At 42.1% G+C, this 27529-nt stretch overlaps 1 protein-coding gene across 8 annotated transcripts in view; it reads right to left on the bottom strand.

Moving 5' to 3' along the window:
- Window positions 1-27529, bottom strand: part of DYNC1I1 (dynein cytoplasmic 1 intermediate chain 1) — a 294039-nt gene that overhangs the window by 242310 nt on the left and 24200 nt on the right. For 3 of the 8 annotated variants that reach the window (XM_037046446.1, XM_037046445.1, XM_037046444.1), the window contains exons 2-4: window positions 21021-21137; window positions 14726-14840; window positions 11934-12075 (exon numbers count right to left, since the gene is read on the bottom strand). In XM_037046446.1, coding sequence (XP_036902341.1) covers window positions 11934-12075; window positions 14726-14840; window positions 21021-21128 — 365 coding nt within the window. In that variant the 5' untranslated portion in view covers window positions 21129-21137. Of the gene's footprint in view, window positions 1-11933; window positions 12076-14725; window positions 14841-21020; window positions 21138-21461; window positions 21636-27529 lie in introns of those variants that run through there. The other 5 variants (XM_037046443.1, XM_037046441.1, XM_037046440.1 and 2 more) reach the window with 4 other exon arrangements.

Consider the following 27529-nt stretch of genomic DNA (forward strand, 5'->3'; position numbering starts at 1 on the left):
CAATACTTCACGGGCACCTTCAAGTTTGAGGAGTCCTGCTCACTTCCCTCGATTGTTAAGAGTTCCCATGGTTCACGAGGCAATTTATGACCTCACCTGCTGTATCTTCAGACCTTATCTCCAACCACCGCCCCCTCCCTCACTGCGTCCTCCTTCTGTCCTGTGTCCCTTTGATGTTCTTCTCTAAAAAGTTGCGTAGCTCATGTCTTTGCCTCTTCCTGTCTCGGCTCAAATGTCACCTGCTTGGAGAGGTTCTCTTTCTCACCACTTTATCTCAAGCAGCACTCCCTTGTCACACTTGCCCCTTGCCTTTATCCTGCTTTACTTTTTTTCAAAGCACTTATATTCATCTATGATTTTATGACAAACCAGTTTACTGCTCGTTGTTTGATCTGCCCTTAGCCTTACAATGGCAGGAGTGGCCAAATCCCCAAATCACAAGGATATGCCTAGAACCGGGCCTGCTGCGTATGCTTACATAACACAGAATTAGCTGAACAAATGGATAACGGGTGAGTGGATGAATGGGTGGATGGTCTCTCCCTGGTCTTCTGCAGGGATTACATACAACTGTATCTATAAAGCGCAAAGAAACTACGTGATAAACAGGAGCTGCCTTACCGCTCCCCACCCCCTGTATCTACTACCAAATGTTTCTTCGAGTCAGTGACCTCCGTACGTGACAGGTCCAGCCGGTGCAGAGGCTGCCACTCTGAGGGTGTCACTTAAGCCGTGAGGTCCAGACTTTAAAAAGTGGCTCTCAAACGTGCATGTGAATCGGAATGCCCGGAGGGCTTACCGAAAATACAGAAGGCTGATCTCCACCCCCCGGAAATTCTGATTCCATAGACCTGGGGTGGGGCCTGAGAATGAGTACTGACCAAGTTCCCAGAAAACGCTTACGATGGACCCCGAGACCAGCTTTAGAAAATGACTGGGCTGGACGATCGCTTTCATGAGTCAGCAAAGAGAAAGCATCACTGATCCCCGAACATGGCAGCATCTAAACCTGTGATTAACTCAAGCCTGGTCTGAGGCCCAGGCCACTTTCAGACCAATTAAATGAGAAAGTATGGACTGGGACCCAAGCGTCCGTATTTTTTAGAACTCTCCAGATGATTCTAATGTGCAGCCAGGGATGAAAAACAACGCTCTGGACTCGTTCTCTGCTCAAGAAAAGCAGCCTTCCGGGTCCTGGACACGTGTTTCAAATGGTAGAAGTTATGGAATCCATTACAGTAATTCATGTTTGCTGTCCACATATCGCTGGGGATCAAACCTTTTATCTTCGAGGGCGTTTCTTTGGCTCTGGATGGAAAGGCAGCCTCTGGCTCTGGCTGACTGTGAGAAGCATTCCCTCATAAGGGGTGGGGTCAGCTACTTTGCCCTCAATTTCCCTTGGGGTTTCTGATGGAATGACCTTTGTCGACCTTTTCCACTTCTCCCAGGCAGGTGAAGAATGCAGCAGGCCCCAGGTGGCGGGGCCGTTTCTGTTACTTATCTGACAGCTCACCTGAACTCACTGTGCGCTTCAGAGGTACCATGATGATTCCATCAGAATCACTCCCTTAAGAAGTCCACAGGTTCGCAGTCTGGAGTTTGCATTTTCTCAGCCAGAACAAAGGTGGTCTGTGTAACTAACCTAGCACACTCCTGCCCTCTAGTCACATGTACAACATTATTCAGTAAAAGAAATCATAGTTATGTTACTGTCCACAACACGCAATGGGTAAGCAGTCCAGCCAGCCAGGAATGCTATCAAGGGTGCTGGTCTTATGTTCTTTTCCTTTTCCCCATTATCACCTGTGGGGTGGTCAGACTTGCACAAAATGCACTTTTTCTTAGAAAAGGATCTTGAAGCCAGTACATGACATGGGCAAAGGCAGCCTAGGAAGGTGGCTTGAATGTCCACCAAGTCTCTTCTGTGCTAGCTTGCAGAAAACCCCTCCCGCAGATGGCAACGCCTTGGGGAGGGCTGTGCCTGGGCCCAGGGGTGGCAGGTTTGGGTCCTGGGCACTGCTGACCTCGTGTCACCAGGCAAGTCTTCTGTCCTCAGCAAAATGGGGAGGCAGGCAGATCCAGAGGCCCTCCAAGGTCCTCTCTGCCTGATTTTAAAAATAACATCAGAGGATTATTAAACGGCCTTTCTGCTTCCTCTTCTCTAATTGCTATGCTTTTATTTAACCAATTGGCATGGGTCTTATTTTCCAAACATCTTTCATCAAGTTATTGTATCATTGAAAATAAAATGATGGTTTCCCCACAGCTTCCCAGGCGGTTTGCAATCTGACCACGGAGGGTATGTTTAAAAGGAAAGAAGCAGTGAAAGTGCAAGTGAATATATGTCAACATACTTTCGTAGAGACAATATTTTCGTGTAGAAATCATCCTGTTTACCGCAGGAATTAGTTATAGTTTCCAGTCAGTTCTGGAACGGGCCAATCAATGCATGCAGGAAGAGAGTATTTTCGATAGAAACGTTTACTTTCTCAAAAATATCTTTTAAAGGACTAATATGTAAAATATCACGATAGAGCATTAAAAGAACTCTTAGGGAATCCACCCCTCTTACGGAGAGACAGGACGTATAGAAATAGTTTAGTAAGACAAGGCAGGCGGTAAAACATGCCATTTGAGTGGTGCCACGGGTGTGCCGTGCGACGTGGAACTTGCACCTAAGAGTTTCCTCTTTTAGTAGAAGAATGAGACATACGAATACATATGCCTCTTGTTATACTGATAACACGCACAGGGAAGAAAGGAACTCTCGTTACTTGCATAGGGCCTAGCACAATTTAAAGCTTCAATCAATATTGGCTGAAAAATAAGTAAGTGCCATAAGAAAGATTAACAGTGATGGTTTTCATTTCCTTCCAATGATTATTCGCTGTGTGCCAGGCAGCCAGGCCGTTGGACCAGGTCAGGGAGATGCCCTTCCTCTGGAAAGAACACATTACATTGGACTTGGTTTTGAGAGGATGGGATGGGATGTAGACATGAGCTCTCTTTCATCAGTGCCCAGTTTGTTGGATTTAGAAGGCTTAGTTAGTCTACTAGGTCAGATAAGACTCTGTTATATTCTAGATGCCAATTTGCCAATTAACCGTGAGAGCCATAACTGCCAGTACAGCAGCGATACAGGCCTGACAAAGCCAGGTGACCAGCAGTGTCTTTGGAATCAGAACCAGTAACGCTGCATGTTTAACGACCACAGCTTCCCCCTGCCCTACTGCCCCCCACCCCCATCACATGCACATCCTTTAGCCAGGTCAGACATACCCCTCCCTGCTGCCCAAGTCTCTGATTTCCCCAGTTCCTGGGATGACCAACCAAACCCTTTCTGATTGCTGTAACCGTGCGTTAAATATGTCAGTTAGATTTTGCCCAGTGTTCCTGTGGGGGAAACAATCCTAGTTTTATTTGCTTATTTTTAAGAATTGCATTAGTCTGCACTGATCAGGGTTGGGTTACTTCTTAGGTGAACTCTCCGAGGGTGCAAGGAAGGATCTCCGACCTCTCATAGGGCCCCCTGCTGGTGGCACGGATCCTGACTAACACGATCATCCTTACCGACTCAGGACTGCAGGGCATTGTCATGGTTCTGTGCTCTCACAATGGACGGCACATGCCAAAAAGGTCACATTTCCCAACATCATTTCAAAGTACCATGTACAGAAGTTTCCCACACTGTGTAAAGTAATCATTCACTTACTTAACCTAAACATGCCAGACAAGGCAAATTCTGGCCTCTCATCTAAAAAGACCCTCCATGCAACAGTTATCGTTTATAATTTGGGGGACAATTCGATTTTTAACACTTCTTTTAAGAATAGACACAATACTCTGGCCACTTTGATGTCCAACTGAAACTGATATGAAATGGTATTAAATGCGTACTGTAGTTGAAAACTTTAAAAAATAACAAAAGTTTAAAAAATACATAAACTAACTTCAGAATAAAAAGAATAGGCAAAAACATCAAAATTATTGAAACTAGCAGTGACTTACTCAGAAACTAACAAAACTTTATATTTTAAACCTCTTACCAATCCATCACTACTCAACTTCATATACAATTCTTGTTTCATTGGTATAATTTTACTTGCTCGGTTTGAGGTTTAGACAGAGTGAAGTAAAACTTCAAAAGTGAAAACAATGCCCCGCCCACTGGTGAAGGCATAACTTCGGAGGAAAAGGCGGGACGTCTGGGTTGTGTACACCTCGCTCTCTAATAAGTGGTCCACTTCTCCCTGTTCAGCTCTTACCAACAGTCAAATGGTGATTTCCATTCTCCTTTCCATCTTTATTGGACCTCAGCGTAGAACGTCTTAAAATTCTGCCCTAGAGTGTCTTTGCTCTCACCTTTCGTGGGTGTTGGTTATAAGAAGGTGATATCTGATAAATATTTGGAAGGCAATGCTCTGCCATTTATTAATGCTAACACTCAACCTGTCTAAAGCACTCTTTTTAAAAAGGTTTTATTTATTTATTTTTAGAGAGAGGGGAAGGGAGGAAGAAGGAGGGGGAGAGAAACATCAATCAGCTGCCTCTAACACATGCCCTGACTGGGGACTGAACTGGTAACCCAGGCATGTGCCTGACCAGGAATTGAACCAGCAACCCTTTGCTTTGCAGAACAATGCCCAATCAACTGTGCCGCACTGGTCAGGGCAACTAAGACACTCTTATATAATGCTGCTGGCACTTAAAATTAGCGCAGTTCTTCTGGAAAACAATATGCCAAAGTGTAGCAAGAATCATAAATATAGAATAACTCCTAGACTGGTTTGACTTCCAGAAACTCAATCTATGGAAGTAAAACATCACAAGCAATAAAAACAACAGTAATGATGAGGATGATGATGACAATGATGATGAAGATGATGGAGGAGGAGGAGGAGGAGATGATGATGACCTCCAAATCATCAAAGCCCATGACCAATTTTTGGCAGAGCCCCTATTCTTTCTGACCCCAGAAAGCCGACATCCCCCAGTCAGGGTTAGTTCTCCCTCATCCGCATACACCTTCTAAACAAATAACCCCAGAGTCCTCATCCCCTCTGAGCTCAAGGCCCACTTAACTCATGACTTGTGGACATATCCATCTGTACACCAAGGCCGTTTTACCTTTCCTTCTCTCATCTGTACTTTGTTTTCTTTTCTACCCCTACAATGCAAGTTTCAGTCCCTTTTATTAGATCAATGGTTTCCCAAACTAGTCCTCAGACCATGAAAGCATCATAAAACTGCAGTGGTCCTGGCCTTTTTAACAAGCTACTAAGTACATTCAGTAACTAATGACTAGGCAAAGGAGCCAGGGATCTCAGTATCTCAAAAGTCATACCTGTCTCCCAGCCTCTGATCTCTTTTGATACTTCCTCCCTAACATGCAATTTACATCCCATTCTGCCCACCCTTTTCCTTTATTTGTGTATTTCCCATCATCTGAATGCCCTTTCTACCCACCCAAAGCATACACATCTTTTAAGGCCCACCTCAAATGCCTTGTTCCCTAAATATATTTGGCCCTGATACCCTCATTCAGAAATAAGTTGTCTTCTATGAAACAACAGAGAAATACCTATGCCTTGTATTGCATATCATTTTTGCCAGTCTACAGTCCACCTAACCTCAGCAGTAGCCCTGCATCGGGCTATAAGACCAAGTCTGAAAATGGTTTCCAGGAGGGAATGAGCACTGTTGCAAAGCCCAGGGCCTCAGACTCAAGCCAAACACACAGCTGGTCCCAGTGTGACTTTTTGCTCTGAGCCCAGTAACTGTACTTCTGTGAGGAAATCCTCAACTCATACCTCAGTCCTATGAATACTGCCTATTGTTCTCCTTGAGGAATGTCCGTCTTCAGGCAACTTGCCCAGCAAACTTGAACTTCCTTGCTTTTACTTGTGTCCTCATCCCTCCACCCATCCTCCACCCATCCCACCCAGTTTTTTGCAAGCTGTGCATGCGCATAAGTATATGTACACGCACACATAAGTGTACATGCACACACGAAACAAGTAAGTGGACATTTACCAAGTGTCTGGTGTGTGTAGGGCAGTAGCAAATCAAAATCACTTGTCCCGCATGAATACACCACAAACTAATTATGGATAATTGGGAAATAATGGTCTAAGACATTATTGCTCATCTTATGGGTACAAATATTTGAGAGCTGTAATTTCCTTGAATTACCTTAGATGGCTTCAAATTAAACCTGTCAACTTACTGGAATCAGGCTCTTTAGAAGGAAGAGTTCCTGTCTTTACATTCCTGTCAGGTTTAGCACTTAACGATCATTGTGTGTCATGCACACAGTAAATTCTTAATTATTTATTGAACAAATACATGAATGAATAATCAAATGAATGGTTTTTGACTTGCATTTCTGTATATGAGTATTAAGAGTGTGCGCAAGTTGATTTCCAAAGAAATAGTTTTTACTTTACTTACTTAAAAATGAAAGAATAGAGCAGGGCATGTCTGTCTGACCCCCTTAAATCTCTACCACGCCACATAAAAGGAACTCAGCATTGCACAGTGTGATGCCACCACACAGGCCTGGGGGAATTTTCGGACTTATTTCCATATTAAAGAAGGAAATCCTATCTTAAAAATGCTGAGCGTAATCCTGGTTTGTGCTGAGGGAAAAAGAAGAAGTTCTGCTGTCTCCTCCATCAAATAAACGTAACAACTTCGGGTGGTCCCCCCAGAAGCAGGTGCAGTGTTTGGAACCAGCTTTTCACCCGGGGTTCCTCCCCTCTTTGCGTGTAGAGGCAGCCAGAAGGCAGAACACGGGGCTCCCCAGAGTCCCTGAGGTTCTCTGCCAAACAGGTCACTGGCCACTAGTCAGATGGAGAAAGCAGTTTGGGCCCAGGTGAGCACGGTGCCCAACAGAAAGTCTCGGGCCAATGTTCTCAAATACGGACTTCCTCTATACCATTTCCCAAAGTGATACTCTGGATAATAAGGACATTTTAAAATCCATCATATCTCTCAATCTGTCACAGTCACTAATTAAGGATGGCATTTAACTAATGAGTTAACGTTTTACTTCCAGGCCTCAATTAATTCCTTACTTAGGACTGGCAATGATAATGATGCAGATTTTCAGATGTCGGGGATAAAACTGGAACGGCACAATAAATACATGTATTGGGCTCTTTTTTCAAAGCCTCTTTTCCTAACTTACTGCGTGAGAATCTTCCTTACCGCCTAACATCCAAGCCCTAACATGGAGTGGGCCATCGAGCCTGGATTCAAAAAGGAACGTGAGACCACCCCTCACAAAGCTGCTGTCCAGCAAGCAGTTTCCCTAGAGGAAAGCTCGGCCACCCCCTAAGGAAAGAGGTGCCTGCTGTGTCGCTCTGACCACAAGGGCACACACAGCATACTCTCAAGGAGGCCGCAGCAAAAACATCTAACCAATCAGGTAATGTGCTCCCAAAGAGAAAATCCTACAGCGTACACTTCGCTTTCATTTCCAGAGAGACTATTATTGGTCTTATGAAATGTCCTCCAAGGTTTTGTGGGTTTTTGTTGTACCTTTTCTCCTTTACTAAAACCTTATTGTCTTCCCTTTAGCCTCTGACTCATCAGAGCACCTTAGAAGAAACCGATGTTCCCACCAAAAAAGGGTCAAAAGTCCGGCGAGGCTGCTGTGGTGCCAGAGAATCCTCTGGGAGCTGACTGTGGATGAAGAGGAATGCCCTGAGGATTTCCCGCTGGGCATGAAGCTCACGCGGCCTCTGAGCACATTTTCCTCCACGAGAAATCACCGAGTAAAGAAAATGGGAACCAGGCACTGCCAGCACAGATTGACCACAAATCATTCTCACGTCCTCATTGGAGCGTTCACTAGGTGGTAGAACAGGGGAAGGCAGAGTTTATTGAATATCTGGATTTTACCCAAGTACTCTGTCAACATGAAACTGAATAGTGACTGTATGGAGGCCTAGCCTTCACAGCGAGCGGCAGAGGTCTGCAGACGCCTGCACCTTCGACCCGGACTCCAATCTGAGATACACAGGAAGCTGGACGCCTGAATGGCCTCTCGTCCACCTGCTCCGCCCCTTTGCTCCCCTGCTAGATGCTGCAGCAGACATTTCTTCATCAGAGGCATTTAGGTCCCCTTGGGAGGGGCCTCACCTTCCTAGAGAAAATCCATGGAGATAAGGGGCTTTTCGGTTACTCGGTGCTGATGGCTAGGAAGCCAGACATCACGTGCACAGACAAATGGGATTATGTTGTAATTGGGAAAAACTGAAGATAGCATACGATGCTATCGTATGCTAAGATGAAAATGTAAGGAAATGGAGAAATGGAGATAATTGACTAGGAAGACAAGTTTAACAGTTTGTATGATATGATATTATTTATCACATATATGGTGGCACATATGAGTGTGTGTCGATAGACTGATAGACAGGTAATAGTTGATTCATTCAACATTTATCAGATACCTACTCTATGGATACATCTCAAATATCACACATTCTCTTCCTTCAAGGAACATGTCAGGTACTCAGAAAGAGAGGTGTGTGTTCAACTAAAACATAAATCGTTCTGCTTCCGGAGCTATAAACCACTTCATGCTTCATGCTTGTGTATAAAAGAGGCTGGCTGTTGGTATGGGATTCCGATTCGGTATCACGCTGAGAAAAATGATTTCCATTCCTAGTTTTAAACTATGCAGACAGATGTTTAAAAATCTCAAGTACCATTTAAGTACTTATTGCAAGTACATATTTTTTCCTCTTTGACCTTTCCATATAGTGAATTACAGCGATACATTTTCCTGCACTAAAATATCTTGGAATTATTTAATCAATCCTAAATTAATCACAGCATAGTGTCCCACTAATATTGTGTCGGATTCCAGTTGTACATAGTATATTTCAGGTTTTTCTATGTCTACTTTTAGAAGTAAAACTAGTCCTTCAAATATTTCCTTAACAATATTGAGCTTGGTATTTGCCCAGTATAATTAAGAGAAATGATTAATTAGTTCTACCAAAATTGATTACAATTTACAAATGTAAATTATAAATGAGAAGCAGGCAGTAACCCCAGAAGCAAAAATTACAAAACAGATCGTGACCCGTAAAGTTTTAAAAAATTAAATCATACTACTATAGTTGAAAAATTATTATATATTCCAGTTCTCTATCCACTGTTTTTTAAAAAAAATTAACTGCTCTTAAAAATTAATAAAAGAAATTTTGTTATATTTGATTTTTTAAAAATATTGTTTTAACTTTTTCTTTATAATATGTATATAAAGTATGCCTGTCGGCAAATTAACCACTTACAAGGGTTATATAAGAAATATTTGCCAGTTTGGCTCTGTGAAGAAAATTTTAGTTTTGCTTTGAAATTTTGGCAAATAAATGACAGAATTTATGTGCACCTTTAGGGAACTAAATGTGTCAATACGATTCCTAAGTTGTCTTCTGAAAGATTTTCCATTTTCTAAGGTCCAAATTCCACTCAAATAGGCAAATTTATGACTAGAGAGTTATATTCTTAGAAATTACCATCTTTTTCTCATCTTGTATTTTATGAAGTGTTAATCGTAATTGTTTCAGAGATGTTTCTTCTACAAAAAACACATTCCAATTGGAATTTTTAAAACAAATATAATATCCTTTTGAAATTCAACTCTCATATTTATTTTATAGAAACAAAAACATAAATTTGCGTGGAATTTTCCTAAGTTCAAAACCAGGGCAAGATTTACTATGCTATTCCCAATGCCTTCTCCTTAAGCAAACTCCGTGCTCAGTTTTTCTGAAAATCATAATTTCCTCAATGCCAATTTTCTTGCATTCCTATGAAACCTACACTTATCAAGAAATGTATTCATTGACTTAATTGTCTGCTCTTGCCAGAATGTTTCTATAAATAATTGAAGCTAGTCTGAATTTGTGTGCTATAGGAGGGGACTGCACTTCTCCCAAAGTGACTCCTTAAGTTTAAAAAAAAAAAAAACATGTAAAAAAGGGGAAAATAACAAGAGTTATGGTCTCTGAGAAAGAAAAATTGCTGCTGTCCCCAGAGTGCCAACAGTGTGGGTCAGCATTCTCTAGAAAGTTTTCAAAGGGGTTCATCAACTGTGAACTCAGTAATAGAATTTAATGCTGCTAACTGTGCCCCTTGAAGCTAAGCATTAATGGACACACCGCCATCGTTGCATAGCAAGAGGCAATATATTAACTTAATGATAGACCGATGGACTCCCTAAGGAATGTGATTACAGCATGCCAGCTAGTTCTTATATAAGTGTTAGATCTTACATAACCGTGTTATTATTACTTTTTCTTTCCCCTCAAAGACCTTTTGAAGTGTTCAAAGCAAAAGATGAGAGAAGACATGTGCTGCCCCAAATCACAAAGGCGATCTGCTAAAATAAACTAGCCTGGTGCCCACAAAAACCTCTCCTTTCGTTTTTCTCAAATTGAAAGCAGTGTCCATTCGTTTCAAAAGGACCCTTCAAAACAAAATACATACTCAGGTCTGAAATGCACTAACAGGCAGATATGGGTTGGATAATTCCAGCCTTGCATGTAGATTTCAGAAAGAAAAGCAAAACCTATAGGTCAGGCTGATCCAAAACTATTCTCATTCTCATATTTTTCTCTACCAAAAACCACTCAGCCTATATGGAAGCAACACACTTTCAGAAGATGCTACTTATGGTAATGTGTTCAGAGAAAAAAGAAAAACGCAAAATTCTACACCTCTCCCCAATAACACATACAGTAGCAAGGAATACTTGCTGGTAGAGAGGATCGAAAGGCAGATAAAGACAAAGGCCGATTTGTTGGAACTACAGTGCTGCAGACGATTGTTTCTTCTCTTATTTGAAACTTATTAAAGTATGTTATGATTTTTTTAAAATTAGGAGTGGAAAACAGAGGTCATAAATTGCCAACCTCCAGGCCAGATCAGGCTCCAAACCACTTCTAACAAAGTCATTGCCCTTTATCATTTAAGAGATTACTGCATGAACACTTGAATTGTTAGTGTCTTATGAGAAATGGAAGGAGGTAGAAAAACTTGGTCCATGTTCCCACAGAAGCTTATCCAGCCTGAGCTGGGAGGAGGCCATCTGGCCTTGATAAACAAGGTGCTTGCTAACCAGGTGCCACAGGCTTCAGGCCCTGCTCACGGGGATCGCCTACCTGTGGGTCCCTGCATGTGGCACCCTGGTGAAGGCACCTGCATTCAGAAAGTTAGCGTGACTCCACGTATTTCAATGGGCCTTCTTTTTCTCCTCTTCACATTTTTACCCTTTGGATATCCTTTCAGGGATCAAAGTAGAGAACGGCTATATTTACTTTCAAAACTTATGTCATCTTTGTGTAGCCGGAGTGTAATAAAAATTTGGCAGCTGACTCACAGCACAAACTAGTCAACCTTGATGATGTTATTACTAGTACCATTAGTAATGACAACAGAAACCCTTTGGGCACGGAGTCCTCAAATTGTCAATGCTAGTCAGAAGACAAAAAGATGCCTGAAAAAACTAATTTCAGAGTGAGAATGTCTCAGTATCCTGCTTGGAAGGATTCCCGTGGAAACCAACACCAAAACAGGAAAATAAGAACCCAATATATATTCCATTTGTCCTTGGTCCTTGCCTGGTTTATTTTAGGCCCAAGCTGATAGAATATTTGTATTTGTTAAACAAAGTGTTAATCAGTCCACTCAAGGAAGAATTATAGATAAGTTTATAATTTCTAGTATCCAAAGTCATTGGTATACCACCAAAATACCTAGCCACCATAAAGTTAAACTAAAATGACAGAGTATACACGCAGATGAATGCATATTCTATTGTGCACAATGAAGCAATATGGTTTTTAGGTCTTTCTTTTTTATTTTTTTGTACTACTGACATCCAACCATGGCCTTTGTAATGGCACAATTCTTACCTTGTCAATGGTCCCAGGTCGCCTGAGTCTTGGCTTCCAGCTTCACTGGGAGTGCTCACTGATTTCGAGGAGGGAGACATAGGGGTTGGGACTAAATAATGAAAATAACAGGTATCCCATGTTAAAAAATGCAGCGGCTGCACTGGGGAAGAGCAGTGTCAGACAAATCAAAACAAACGGGCCCAAATGAAAGTGATTGTATGGCCAGGAGAGATTGAGATGGGATACAGAAAAAAAAAAAAAGGAAAGAAAAGAAAAGGAAGAAAGTCAAGTGAATTTTGTATATTTTGAAAATGAAAATTTGAAATGAATTTAGACAGAATTAACTTAGGGATTCTAAGGCCATGTCCACCTTAACGAACTAAAATGGAGAATCAAAATAGTTATCAGGATAATTCCAGTCAAAGATTTCTCTAGCATGAACTATCCGGATTATTCTAATTCTCCACTTTATTTTGTTAGTATAGATGTGACCTATTAAAAATAAAATAGAGTGTCTATAAAACCTTCCAAGGTTATATAGTAAGTGATTCTGGATTATTTAGATGGTCAAGAAGGGTCAGAAAAAAATCTGTCGTACGTGTGCATTTGGAGGGAAATCCCTGGTCCACGGATTTTAAACTGCATTTGCTAAGGGAGACTAAGTGACAGAGAAAGGGTAGGTTCTGAACCTAGTAATTTAAAACTCTCTTTCAAAACAAAGAAAAATGCCAGGATGCTTTATTTTTACATTTAATTAATAGTTGCATCCCACTGAACTGTTTACTGTGCTCTGAACGCATCTTCCTGTGCCCTGCCAGGTGCACAGAGCAACCTGCCATCCTGCAGAGAGCAGACACAAGTTCAGAGGTCAAGGTCAGTGCAAGCTGAAAATCTGAGAGCAAGGATAATGAAAGAAAAAAGCTGAAGAAAATGCAAATGCATTTTTCTACCCTTCAGATAGGAGCCAAATGCCCTTCAGAGAGAAGCGGCAGCAAATATAGTCAGGACGGCTCCAGGCCAGACGAATTCAGCGGGTTCTCAGCTCAACACGCCAAAGTGGCCAGATGGGCCGAAACCTCAAGACATGAGTGTAGATTCCTATTTGGTTTCAATCATGGGCAATTTCCTTTTATTTATTTAATAGAGTAAAAGGCCTAACCATTTTGTCCAAATCCTATAACACAATGGCAGATCTGTCGAGAAACTAGGAATTTTCATGTGGTCTCACATTTAATTCACTGATTATCCTGTGCAGTGAGTCAGAGGGTAAGTCAGAGAGATGGACGAAAACTCAAAATGGGGCCCACCCAGGCCAAGGCTGGCTGGGAGGGGTGCAAGAATAGTTCAGAATTTGGTCATGGGTTAGGGATACTTAACTGTTTTGTTCTTAAAGGTTAATTGCTGGCTTTACGTAGGGTAGGAAAGAACAGGATGTACTACTTACTATTGGACTTAACCAGTGTTCCTTCACATTGCAATAGAATTTCCAAAGCTATTTTGAGGGGAAAATATAATTGGTTACAAAGTGTCTGATTTATATCACGTGTCAATTAAGTCCAAAAATGTTTGTCAACCTCCTCGAAGAAGGTCCATCAGGTGAATATCCTACAGGTTGTATCTTCCATACCATAAGGAACTAAACAAAATAATCAACATCTTATTGGGCCTTCTTATAATCACTGTCAGACATGATTTTACCACAAATGGAGGTTGAGCATAAAATGCTTTTCATGGTGTTCTATTTTAGTTTGTTCATGTTAAATTATATTTAGCAATACTTAACCTGTGGGCTTATTGTATATTGCTCTTCTTATTTACATTGACATAAGTACTTGTTATTTTATTATACCTGGGATAATTTTTGTTCTTAGTTTAAGTAACTATAGAAATCAGTGAAAAGTTATTTTAATATAAAAGCTAATAATAGAATTAAAGGGCAACAAATCCATTTCATAAAAGAGACCTAATTTTGTATTTATTTTAATGCATTGTTTCAAAAGTTTTTTTTTAAATTATAATGAATATTACATAGTTTTACAGACACCCTGAGATTACTCTGAAATGTAAGGAAAGCAAATGAATAAAGAAAAATAAAATAACTTATCACATGAGAAATACATAGTTAAGTAACAGAATAAACAGAATATGTACAGATTATCTTCTACACAAATAAATCAAATTGTTCAATATCCAAACTCAAGTGATAAAATGAGATTATGGACAATTAGCTAGAATGAATGAGTCGGAGGAGAGGTATTATAGTGAAAATGCCAATTAGCCATAAAAGCAAGATATACAATAGAGTTGAATAAATTTAAACTTGTTAATTAGCTGCTAATCTGTCACCATTTTAAGTTTTCCTTCATATTTCCCACTGAGCATTTTATTTCCATCATGGCCTATGACCATGGTGGTTATGAAATTCCTAACCAGGTTCACCGTATTTAGGTTGGCAGAGAGAGGTTGGAATCCAGCAATGGAAATGAACAACTTAAGAAACAAATTCCAAGACTTCTTATATTTACCATGTGGCAACTCATTTAAGAGCTATAACATAATCTAATAGCAACAGAGTAGAGACAGTTGACCACATATTCAGTGAATAAGCCCCAAACTGCTAATAGTTAAACTGGTCCTCCCATTTCCTTCCAGCCCCCTCAATTCCAAAAATAAATGTGCCTGAACCATAAGCCATGGAATTTCTTAAAAAATAAAAATAAAAACGACGTAAAAGAATAGTAAACACTGGACATGGTATATCCCATGCAAGTCAGATTTAAGGCAACAGCACCACAGAGCACTTTAAGTACCTAGAGGGGGCTCCGGCGATATCCCGATGCTCTGCAGCAACGCCTCCGTCTCCCGGCGTTTGCGGTCCAGGTCCGAGTCGTCCTGCACAGGTTCTTTCTTCTGCTGCAGATCAGCCTTTGCAAATCAGAATCCAGCAAGTAGAGTTAATAACAGAACTACACGTGTGCTTTTCCTAGCTGAAGCTGACAACAGCAAGTGCATGGCAGCGAAGACCAGGCAAAAGCCCTAAATAGATATAATCATGTGTACAAAGGATGAAAAAAGACTGTAACTGCGCCATTTCATAATTACTAACCCAGTGCTTTCTTTTAGTTGAAGGCTTTTTTCCTGTCTCTATCACATGGTGATAAAAGTTTCTCTCACTGGTTTTGGAAGAAACCATCAAAGCAAATTAATTTTTTTTAATTCTGTCCTTTTTTTTAGACCCCCTTGACCTTTTGGGAAAACATACCATCAGTTCTTAATGACTGTGTATTTGTAATACTCATATTCACCCCCTATGTTTAAGATTGGGCAAACAAGGAATTTTGGGGGTCTAGCTAAAAAGTAAAATCAGCTATGAAAATCTGTCCCTGTAAAATACACTATTTGCACCAGCAATCTAAGTTCATCATTGTTTGAAATAAATCAGAAAAAATAAAATAAAATAAAATAAACTAGGCTAAAATGTTCTTATGGCATGTAAACAATATTAATGTACGTCATGTTGTTACTTCTGACTTTCATAGGCTTCCATTATATATGGTAACTCAAAAGAGAAAATGATTGTGTAGAAAAATATAGAACACAAAGTCACTTGGGAGGACTTCCTTTCCCAAATTCTGTCTAAAATTCACATCTTGTGGGAGCTTTTGATGCTCAGACCCTACATCTGGCCTGGGTTTCACAGGGCAGTGACAAGTCAAAACACAGGTTTAAGGGGCCAGTGGTGGGAGTCTGGGGGAATTAAACATTCAGGTCTTATTTTCTGTTTCATGACACAGTTCCTTCCTAAGACAAGGCATTTGCCCCACGTCTGAAACGTGATGTTGTACTTGATGTGCAGCTACCTCGCCACAAAGCTTTGTGAGTTTAGAGAAGTGAAGCCGTCATAAAGTTAGTCAAAAACCACTCATCCAGTTATCAGGCGCACCTTCCTCCCCAGGGGCAAGGCACACACCCTAACAGGAACATTACCTCCTCCGGGAGCCCAAAAAGCATTGCAAAGCAGGAAAGCATAATTTGCATCCTAGCATCTAAAGAAGAAAGAGCTCATGCACTTTTGACTTACTCCCAGACAATAACCGACACACTGATTACAAGCAAAAGGCATCTTTGCAGAGAGTGCTGAGCTTAGCACTTCTGTTCCTCTTTGCCTGGGGCTTCAGACGCACTCATACTGTTGAAGTCTATCTGTCACTAGGGGGAAACTGCCACTCCGGGGCTCTATGAGGGCTAATGAGACTACAAGAGGATTTTAGGCAGTCTCACGTAGCTCAGGATTCTGAAATTACAGTGCAATCTCTATCGGTTCTGATGTTGACATTTAAACTACTGAAACAAGTTCCAAAAGGTGTGTGTACGACAGAGGCAAAGGTAGAGCTAACATGAGAAGGAGGACCATTAAGAGTGAGGGTCCATCGCAACATTCACATAGCACAAAGTCAAAAGAAGGATGGGAGGAAAACAGGGGACGTGAAAGAAAGGGAATTACCATAGCAGCTATGAAATACAAATGAAAAAAAATGAAGATAAGCAAAATTCACCTCCTGAAGCCGACGAGGAATCATATAACAGGTTTACAGTGAAGAGTTAAGCCATAGATGGACCATCAGCTTTACTGAGAGCAGATACATGTTTCTTTTGTTCACCATCTAGATCGGGGCCTGGCGCATAGTAGATGCTCAATAAAAAATATGTTGAATGAATAAATGAATGAATATCTCTGCCTTCAGGGAACTTTATGCTATAGCTATAGAATCTTAGGCTATATCAATCAAGCCAATATTCACCAATGGTGGACCATTCAGACAACCCTTCACAACACCACTCTTATGAGTAATCTGGACCTGCAGTGACCCTCTGCTTGTAACAAAGACATTCCTATATTCTAAGATTAAAAAAAAACTTTAACCTTCCCTCATTCTTTCAACAAAAACTTACTGAAGGACAGCACAGTGCCAGCAGGAATAAAACTAAGAAGCTCTAGTGCAGCTTACATAGAGCAAACAGAAAAAGACCTAATATTTTCCTTTCGAATAAACTTAGGGCATATTATCTGTAACTTTCTGTCACATTAGTCCTATGCAGAAAGACACAGAATATGTTTTTTAAAATTTATTCTAAAGTTAATCACTAAGCATTCAAGAAACATACTAGAGGGTAACTCACATGTCGAGATGCATAACCATACACTGTGCAAGAAAAGCACACCTGAATTGCACCCTCAGAATGTCACTCCCACAACACAAGGTCCTCCATGACTCAGTCCCTGCCTTCCACTTTTTTCAATTCTTTTAAAAAATATTTTATTTATTTAACTTTAGAGGGGAAAGGAAGGAGAAAGGGAGAGAAATATCAATGTATGGTTGCCTCCTGTGAGTCCCCTGCTGGAAACTGGCCTGCAACCCAGGCATGTGCCCTGACTGGGAATCAAACCTTGATTGTGTGGTTCGCAAGCCCGCACTCAATCCACTGAGCTACAACAGCCAGGCCCTTTTTCAGTTCTTAAAGAAACAGAGAATATAATGACATTTATTAATAAGGACAAATGTCCATCTAGATGTAACAGAAGCTTAGGAAAGCTATCAACACTCAAAATTGACCATGAAAAATGTAAAATTAGGTTTCTCAGGATTATTAAAAATAAAGGCAGATCTTATCTGTTACCAGTTAGCACCCTAAACTAAACAAAATGTTATTCATCCAAGACAATTACACCAAGTACCTTAATCATGAAACTTTCAATTTTTTCCATGTAAATACTAAAGAAACCTAATATATTTTAATGACTCAATAAAGAGTGGCTTTGCAGTACTAGTAATTAAAAATACGCAAAGTTGGCCCTGGCTAGTGTGGCTCAGTGAACTGAATGCCAGCCTGCAAACCAAAGGGTCTCTGGTTCCATTCCCAGTCAGGGCACATGGCTGGGTTGCTGGACAGGTCTCCAAGTGGGTCCCCAGTGGGTAACACGCAAAAGGCAACCACACACTGATGTTCCTCCTCCCTCCCTTCCCCTCTCTCTGAAAATAAATAAATGATAAAATCTTAAATTACAAAGAAATACGAAAAGTTGTCTTCCCCAGCGAATGATATTTCTGTTTGTGAAGGGTAATTACAGCTGAGACCCAGAGAGAATAATCAAACAAAGAAAAATTGTCAGCTGCGACTTATCAGTTACTTTTCCGCAGACGGCTCCGTGGCTGTCGGAAGAACTAGTGAACGCAGGATGGGAAGCCTCTGTCCATCCTACCTTGCAGCAATTCGGCTGAAGGCCAAGGACAGGGCGCAACTTCTGGGTGGCCCCATGGAGCACACCTCACGGCAGTAAAGCCAATTTTTCATGAAATTGGGTCTGTGTCTTAAATGGTGGCCACTATATTTACTTTAAAATCAGATTTCATTCATAATACCACAACCAAGAAAGCAGTTGACATCCAAAGGAGCAGAGGGCGGTAATTTTATACATGTACACAGTTTTCTGGATTCTGGGGAGACGGTCAGCCTGGGTGGTCCTAATTCACACTACTTTTCAGTCGTGGCAGAAAGAGGTACCCAGTTTAGCATCAATGATCATTTTGTTTCCCTCTTATTCTAAATTTGTTTTGTTTACAGTATAACCCCAAATAAAGTTAAAAATCAAACCTATAAGTTTAAGGCTATTTCTAACTCTCTATAAACAATATAAAAACTAGGAAATCTTCAGGAGTTAACAAGGGTGAGCAGCTAACTAGAACACCTCACAGACTCAGGACCACACGCTTCCCAGGAAACTTGCAGGAAATAACCCCAGACACATGGAAAGGATGTCAGCAGTCGGCACTCAGGTCTGCCCTGACTAGTTTATGTATTTATACATTCACTCATGCCATCATAAGACAAATATATAGTGCAATCATTAATAAATGATAATAGAAGCATAAACTCTGTTTCACGTACTTTCAACTGTAAGCCTACTTTTGCCCACCCCTGTAGAACCCTTAACTGAAGGCCTACTGCAGTGGCAGAATCTGCCCTAGACGTCAGACTTTCACGTTATTAGAAGAGAAAGAGAAGTGAGGAGGCAAATCTAATTAATGCTCTGTGCTCCACGGTTTGATAAGGTCGAGGGTGGGGTGCAGGACTTAGTCCTGGATGCAGAAAGGCATCAGGGAAGGCTTTCTGGAGGAAGTGGCATTTGCGATGAGAATCCAGACACATGTAGTTAATGGTTAAGTGGAGGACAACAGAGAGAAGCAGAACAGAAAGTGCTGGGCCTGTCTGAGACAGGATGATCACTGTCAGTCGGGGACGGGGTGGTGAAAGAATGACCCATAATTCTACTCTGGACACTGGCTGGAGGGAGTGGGGGGCTTCCTGAGACTAGAGATAAAGGGCAGCTACCCAGAAGGCTTGGGTCTCTGGAATCGAAGAGCATTTGAAAAAGAGGAATCAGAATTGATCATTTCCAGGTTTCTTCCAGCAGCAAAATGCTATAATCCCAGGAAACGAGAGGCCTTGAATTTTAAGGCCCTTCCCATAATGGGGCACTTGCAGAAAGTGGCCTCACCCACAGCGATCCTGAGACAAGGGCGCTGTACCCGCCACTCCGGCAGCTGATCTCAGGAGCAGAGCAACCGATCCGCCCTTCGCTGCTCTACCTGATCTATCTCCAGGGTCGCCACAGAACACGTGAGAAAGGCTCCACTTTTTTCTCCGTGTTACAGAGGGAGGCAGCTTCAGAAAGGTCCCACACCAGGTCAGGGCCATGCTGTGAGGGGCAGGGCCAGGCTCCCCAGCCACCTCCACTGAGAAGCCTGTGTGCATAACCTCGGAGTTCACTGTCTCGTAGGACAGCACGGGCTGCTCAGACAAACCCAGGCTTCACCGCCCACCAAAGGCGCTTAGACTGAATGGAGAAAGCGCTTTTGGAGGGGGATGAGTTGTGGAGGGACAGGATTTACAGCCAGGGCCGACTTTAAAGGCATTGTAGTTCAGCGAATCCCCAAATCTGGCCCTATTTGGATCTTCTGAATTAAAAACTTCGAGATGGGAGACTATGAGTTTGTATTACGAGGGGATTCCATGCCGCAGGGTCAGGGTATCACGGACTTAACCCAGCCTCCCAGTTTAGAAATGAGGAAACTGAGAGTATGTGACTTTAACTCCAGAACTCAGGAGAGGCCCAGGAACGCCTACCAGGAAGGTGATCCCCACTCCCACCACCTGCGGCCCCCACCCCTAGGGCTTGGCTGCTGTGTAAGGGGCCAAATCCCCGACAGGCAAGCCTGCTTGCTGCAGAGACAGGAAGGGTGGCCTGTTTCAATCAACCTAACATAACAAGGATGAAGCAGACAGCATAATTCGGAACCAGATTTCCCATATCACGCCGCATTTTGCGGTAATTCTGTGAAATTCAAGTTGGATATTAGAATGTCAGTTTCAAAGGAAACCGGTTATTAGCAACGGATAACAGGTGCTTTAAAACTACAGTAAGTGTTGACATTTGAAAGAAAGGAAGTATAATCACTTAATGCTTTTTTTTTTTGGCTTTGCATGTAAATGAATAGCCATTCCCTGTCAATTGTCACCTCCACTTCACTCAGAGACTGCGTATGTCCCAGCGAAGATCTCCAAAGGAGAAACAGAACGCAGGGAGTCAAGGACAGGTAAACCTTGGCATCGATCACAGTGGAATGGAATGGAGAGACGCAAGATGCCACAAGGCTACTACGCAACTGCAATTATACTTTCCTTGGTCGGCGAATAATTGTTATAATGCGTTACTGTGGTCTCCCAAGCCTTACGGCACGAAACAACACTTACTTGGATTGTGCACCATCCACATACATTCCATTTTTTTCCTCAAAGAAAAAGTCGTAAGTAAGGAAGCAGCTCTGGTTTCCATACACACAAGCATGTTACCGTATACAAAGTTTTCTTCCTGGAAAACTATTCAAAAATATCTTCAGCATCTGTTTCGTGTACAAGATGTGGGCTATTTGTACACTGCACATTGAGGATTCTAAAAGGATTCTTGAGGGCGTTCTTTGTATCAATGTGACTGGCCCCCCAGAACCAAGTGATTTTCCTTTCCCACCGCCACTCGATATTTACCTCTTTTTTTTTCCTCTCCTCTTCCTTCCGTTTCTTCTCTTCCCTTATCTGTGCTAAGCGCTGTTTTTTGCGCTCCAGCTCAGCTTTTAGGTCACTTTTGTCAGACATGTTGGTTTCCTTGGGGGGAAAGAAAAAAATGTGAATGTATAAAATAAGTATTCTATATTATCCTTGCAAAAATCAGTCCAAAGAAAATGCAGCTTTGGGGGCAATCACAGGTTCCCTTACTTAGCCTCTGCCAAAGAATCAAACCAGTTAAGTTAGATCTGGTCCCACTCTACGTAACATCTGCCCCCTTTACGTATATGCAAGTATACGAAGAAATACAACGTTATAGTCCATTCTGGTCAGATGAATAATAATAGCAACTTCAGGATAAGCAACACATTTTCTGTCAAAGTGTCTGAAATAAACAAAAGATAAGTAAGAAATGAAAAGAACCATGATGGTGACTTCCCACTGAGATGGTAGTGGGTCAGTCCACACCCACACTGAGGAAGGAAAGCAGGCTGTTGGAAACCCGGGAGGCACACCCTGCTCCCCTCGCTGTGGGCTCAGTAGAATTTCCCCCGCACGAGGAGCCCAGGCACTCGGAGATTTCATTCCGCCTCACATTATTTGCATCAGGGAAGACGGCTACTGAAGGCCTAACATGTTAATCCTCTCTGTCTGTGAAACTGCCCTGAACTGTCACAATTAATTTCATCTCCGGCACAACCCTCTTTCTACAAAGCTTACATCTGCATCCTGAATGCAGTATTGCTTATCCCGGCACTTTTTCTTTTCGAAGCGAGGACTGTTGGTGAACCCATCAAGTGGGAGATAAACCCCAAGGCAAATTCTTGGGAAAATTCATCTGAATGACACCTAATTTCAATATTCATGGGGATGGGGATGGGGATGGGGATGGAGACAGAAACATTTATTCATTTATTTATTCTATCGCTTTTTATTTTCAGTAACAGCTGACATACATTGCCATACTAGTTTCAAGTGTCCACCCCAGTGACTAGACAACACCTAAGTCACCGAGTGGTCATCCTGGTAAGTCTCGCACCCGTCTGACACTACACGGAGTTACTAGAATATTACTGACTCCATTCCTTTTGCTGTACTTGCTGCTGGAAAAACCTTCAAATAAACTGAGTTTGGAGAAAACGCTCAGCAATCTCCAATGATCATATTTGTCTTTTTGTGTCCCCAACGGGAAACTAAGAAAATGGCAAGACCGAGAAATGAAGAATCTCTTATGACCCAAATTCCTAAAATAAAGTTTAAAAAAATTTACAAATGTCATGAGTGTTCCTCTGAATATCATTTGTATGCAACTGTGATGAATATATCATGTATCCCTAAGTAGATGACAGAGCAATAGAAGGCAAAAAAGAACCAAAGAATAAAAAATAATGAAAAACCCTCGCACTTCTCGCCACAGTCTTCAGAAGGCGATCAGACACCTGCAGCAACCCTGAGACAAATACACACAGTTGACCAGTGTGCTGCTCACGTCGTGACGGCCAAGATTAGTGACATCGCAACAATAATCACAAGCAATCTTTGACATCTCTGCCATTCCTGGACACATTCTGTCTTCATTTTTCAGCAAATATGTGCGAATGTTTAGTATCTGTGCGAGGCACTCTACAAGGCACCGGAGCACAAAGATGAGGAAAACCGCATTTGTCCTTCAAGGAGTGCACGACTCAATGCTGAGGGCATGTGGCCTGGCTGGGGGTGTTCTCTGAAATGCTTATTGATTACCGAGTGCCAGGCCCTTCACACTCATTATCACATGTAATCACACTAACCCAAGGAGACCCACACTAGGCTGAGGACAAGAGACATGGATGAACTTGAGTCAAGAAACAGCAAGTTGAGTTGGAAAGAATGGATATGTGGAGGCAACTGGGGAAGCCTTGTGGAAAGAGAAACATGGATTCCATTTGGGATAACGACTGACGAAAAATACGAGCAACTTTTTCAAAGGAAAAGTGATGAAAGAGAAGGGGAGTTTGTTTAAGCCTTCTCTTGTCCCTGCCTACAAAATAGATAAGAGCAGAAGCTAGAAACAAGGCAAGCTGATGTGAGGCCGGTGCCAACATCTCTCCGGACCGACTGCGCCCGCGCTGGGAGGTGAACGCATAGTCAGAACACAGGGTCCGTGGGCTGGAGAGAGCATGGCCAACCAGGGAGAAGTAACTCTTGGTAGCGGTCAAAGTTGGAAGCTGGAGAGAAAGAGAGAGGAACAATTCACCCTGGAGACGGCAAAGAGGATAGTAGTGAGGTTGGCAAGAGAAGGCAATAGAGGAAATGACCAAAAAACAATTCTGGTGTCAGTGGGACTTCTGGGCAGAAAAGTGCACAGATGCGATATACAGATGGAATAAGAGGCTGGATGGGGACTGGGGCTGTGGAATGGAGTTCAGAGCCCCTCATCGACAAAGGACCGTTCAAATGCGAGTCAAATTCAAGGTCCTAGAGGTGCCATGAAAATCACCTGAGGAAGCAAAGCAGAGGCTGCAGAAGAGCCGCTGCCCCGAGGAGGCAGCTCGGTCCAGCTCCAGCTGACGGTTGCCGTGGAGGAGACGGGACCCACGCAGTCAGATCTTTCTGGTTTCAGGGGAAGCCATAGAACTGATAGAAGTCACACTTATTGATAAAATACTGGTGATCAATAATTTTCAACAACGGACAAAACACTTGGCAAGGGAAAATGTGAACCTAATTCCAGAAGCCGTCTGAAAAGTTATGCACACACTCCCGAAGTGGGGGCCAATTTAATTTATGTTTTTGACACTTTTCTGCTGTCAAAAATGAAATGCACAATCAGAAAAATCACTGTTCAAACAATAGCTGTATTGTTCAATGAAAGCAGCCGTGGAAACTTCCAAGTCACCCTCTTCTCCCCAGCTCCCCAACTTTGACCCGCCTTTTCCAGTCCTTAGCAGGACTTCAGCTAAGGAGCAAGCCGCCTAAGAACATCCTGCATTTTTTGTGATTTTCTTGTGAAGAACTTCCTTCACTGGTGGGAAATAAGGCGTATTCTCAGCACATTTCTGCAAAGGGCAAAGGTCTTCTTACAACCAATAAATATGTCCGACAATGTTGGTCATTTAATATGGTATTACCAGCCACAGAGCCAATATTTTAAAAATAAACAACACAAACACCAAGGGAACTTTCAAACAATTATATTAAGTGGTGATGTTTCAAATAACACACTTCACTTTGTAAAGGTAGTTGGGCCACAATGTTAGACAGCTATAGAGTACTTTCTACTTAATTATTTTTGGTTCTATTCCAAAATAGACATTTTTCACCAGCCCCTAGGAGTGTAAGAAATCTCAAGAAAGCACCCCATAAAGGGTTTGGAAAGTGCACATTAGAGTATGTGAATGGGCCTTCACACACACGTAGGGAAATGGTTTAAACAGTGGCATTAACTGCAGTGTCTGCACTGAACCCCACGGGTGGGGGTGGGGTGGGATTCTGACCTACTCCCTCTCCCTGCATATCAAACAAAGCAAAATCGAGGAGCAAAGCACGGGGAACATGAGATGCAGAGCTTCTTGTGGCCAATGTAGGTCATCGCAAAGGCAATTACGATGCCCTCAGTTTAAGAACATAAGAATCAGAGGTCCCTGCTGCTAATTATTGTTCACTTGCTTCCAATACATAAAAGGCTGGTCTCTTTCCTTTATAAATGGTGATGTTAGATAGGACAAGAGTTTCAAGGCCTGGGCAGTTCTAAATGCTATTCTCGCTTAATGTTAAAATGTAGCACAGTATTTTGCAGAAGCAGCTGCAGATGAGCTGACAGGACTCAAGGGGTAAGTATAGCCAACTGCAAAGAAGTAACGTGCAAATGACCGAACTGTATAGAGGAGCAATGGCTGAGCCTCCCGCTGCGGTGCTTTGGGTATGAATCCCCCCACCCTGCCGGTCTCCTAGACTTGCTACAAGTAAATAAAACCACTTTGTCACAGCCATGTCTGCTTTTTGAATAGAGCACCCCAGGGGTGAACCCCTTGAGTTCAGTAACAGTAAGGGGTCAGGTAAACAAATCAAAACCACCACTGGGTGTAAGTGTCTTCCCTGTCTTATCACCAACCCACTCTCACCCACCAGCCAACTAGAGCTTAGCTGTACCCTGGCTTAGGAAGTGACCACCCCATCTCCCTCCAGCTCCATCCATTCTGTAATCAATTGCACTTTTGCACACTTGCTCAGCTCTCCTCATAGCAGAGTCCCGTATTCTGGACTTGCTTTTAAAATTATTATTGCTGGTTTTCTGCCCTGGGGCAAGAGTTGTCTTGCCCCATCATTAATTCCACCCTAATTCAAAAACCAAAGTCATCAAAGTTCACTGCAATCATTTAAAAGTGTTACAGTGAGAAATACATTAAAGATATAGCATGTTACTATTTAATAGTAACACAATCAGAGCAAGAAAGCCAATCTGCTCTCCTAGAGATTATTTTAGGGCACTTCCAGAGAACAGAAGGATCTTCTCACTCTAAAGGAATTATAAAATGGGTTAAAGGCCCTGGCTGGTGTAGCTCAGTGGATTGAGTGCGGGCCTGCAAACCACACGATCACGGTTCGATTCCCAGTCAGGGCCTATGAACCACATGATCACGGTTCGATTCCCAGTCTGGGTTGCAGGCCAGTTCCCAGCAGGGGACGTACAAGAGGCAACCATACATTGATACTACTCTCCTTCTCTCCTTCCCTTCCCCTCTAAAGATAAATAAATAACATCTTTTCTAAAAAGTCTTGTTTAAAAAATAAAATAAATTGGGTTAAAGAGGTGAGACTCAAAGAAAAAGCATTTTTTAATTAAATGCAGCAATGTAATTTAGCAGTACTTAACTTCTTCTCAATTTTTCTGTTGAACACAGGAATAGCATATCAAGTAGTCCCAGGGAGGCACCTTCACCACTTCCCCCAGAGGATGGAGAGGCACCTAGAGAAATGGCTTCTTCTGTAGTTAAGAAATTAGTTATACTTCCTCTCGTTGGCTTCATCCCATAAACCAGAAGGTCACAGGTTCAAATCCAGGTAAAGGCACAAACCTGTGTTGTGAGTTTGGTCCCCATTCGGGGCACATACAAGAAAAAACTGACCGTGAGGTTCCTCTCTCACATCGCTATTTCCCTCCCTGTCTTTCTCCCTCCCTTCCCCTCTTTCTAAAATCGATAAGCACGTCACTCTTGGTGTTTCATCATAAAAACAGCTGCCTGGGCCTAAGTCTCAACAGGAGAAAGAATGGGGAGATGAAGGAAAGAGGAAAACATGAAAGAGAAAAATACAGACGTTGAGAAGGGAAGAAACAAAAGTCATGTCCGCATCTCCTCCTCCCTTCCCAGCTAACCTTGAATCTCCTTGACATCTTACGTCCGTACACATCCATAAAGAAAGGAACATTGATAGCTTTTTTGAACCCTGAAATGAGATCTTTTGCCTTCATCTCCATTTCTTCATAAATCATCATGGGATGGTTGGGTCCTGTTTAGAACCAAGTGTCTAACAGAGGAGCAAACGGTTTAGTTCTGTTTACACAGCTGCCAAGCACCAGAGCCTCCCAAGGCTTAGCTTTGGAACAATGCAGATCTTCATTTCCTTTCCGTTGTCTCAGTTGGCAGCAGTTTGAGATTCCGTGTCTAATGCTGGCATATGCAAATCATTTTTAAGCTTAAAATCAGAATCTGAGGGGATTTAACATGACTGCCCAGCTGTTGCCAGACCCACTGAGGAAAAAAAACACACCCAGGAACAAGTTCTCTTTCGCTGCCTGAAAACAATTGCTCTTGTCAGCTCTTCACTCTCAGCTATTGAACTTTTCTTCGGCCACGATCTTTCGCAGCCTTGTTTCACCTGCCCGCTTCTCCTGAAAGACAGCTGCCTCCTTCCGCTTGGAAGGGGGTGAATGGCACTTTGATCAGATTGGTCCACTCTCACAGCCTTATCACGCTGTCAGTAAGAAGAGGGTGAGAGAACTTTCAGGAGAAAGATGACTAGTGACAAACGTGCAGGGTTACTTGCAACATTTTAACAGGCGTCAGTACTGTGGAAATAAGAGTTTTAATAAAACCTGTCACGTGGTAGGGAGTTGCCCGGGTCTGGTCTACTTATACGGTAGATGAACGGTTCTCAAACACTTTGGTCTCAGCAACCCTTTGATGCCCTTAAAAATTATCAGGGACCTCAAAGAGCTTTTGCTTATATGGGCAATATTTACTAATATTAACCATGTTAAAACTTGAAGCATTTATGTAATCATTAATTTTTAAAGAAGAGCAATAAACTTGTTAACCATTAACATAAAATTCTTGTGAAAAACAGACGTGCTTTTTAAGACAAAAATATCAAGAAGGTGATTCTTTCATAAGTTCATATATCTCTTTAGTATCTGACTTAGTGAGAGTCGACTGGAGCCCTGTGGCTGCGTCTGCCTGCCGTCTGCTGTGTATGAGCTTCAGTTGTGAAGAAAGTCTGGTCTCGCATAA

The sequence above is a fragment of the Sturnira hondurensis genome, unplaced genomic scaffold, assembly GCF_014824575.4.
Source record: "Sturnira hondurensis isolate 20B ecotype Veracruz unplaced genomic scaffold, ASM1482457v3 Scaffold0005252, whole genome shotgun sequence".
In the NCBI taxonomy this organism is placed as follows: domain Eukaryota; kingdom Metazoa; phylum Chordata; class Mammalia; order Chiroptera; family Phyllostomidae; genus Sturnira; species Sturnira hondurensis.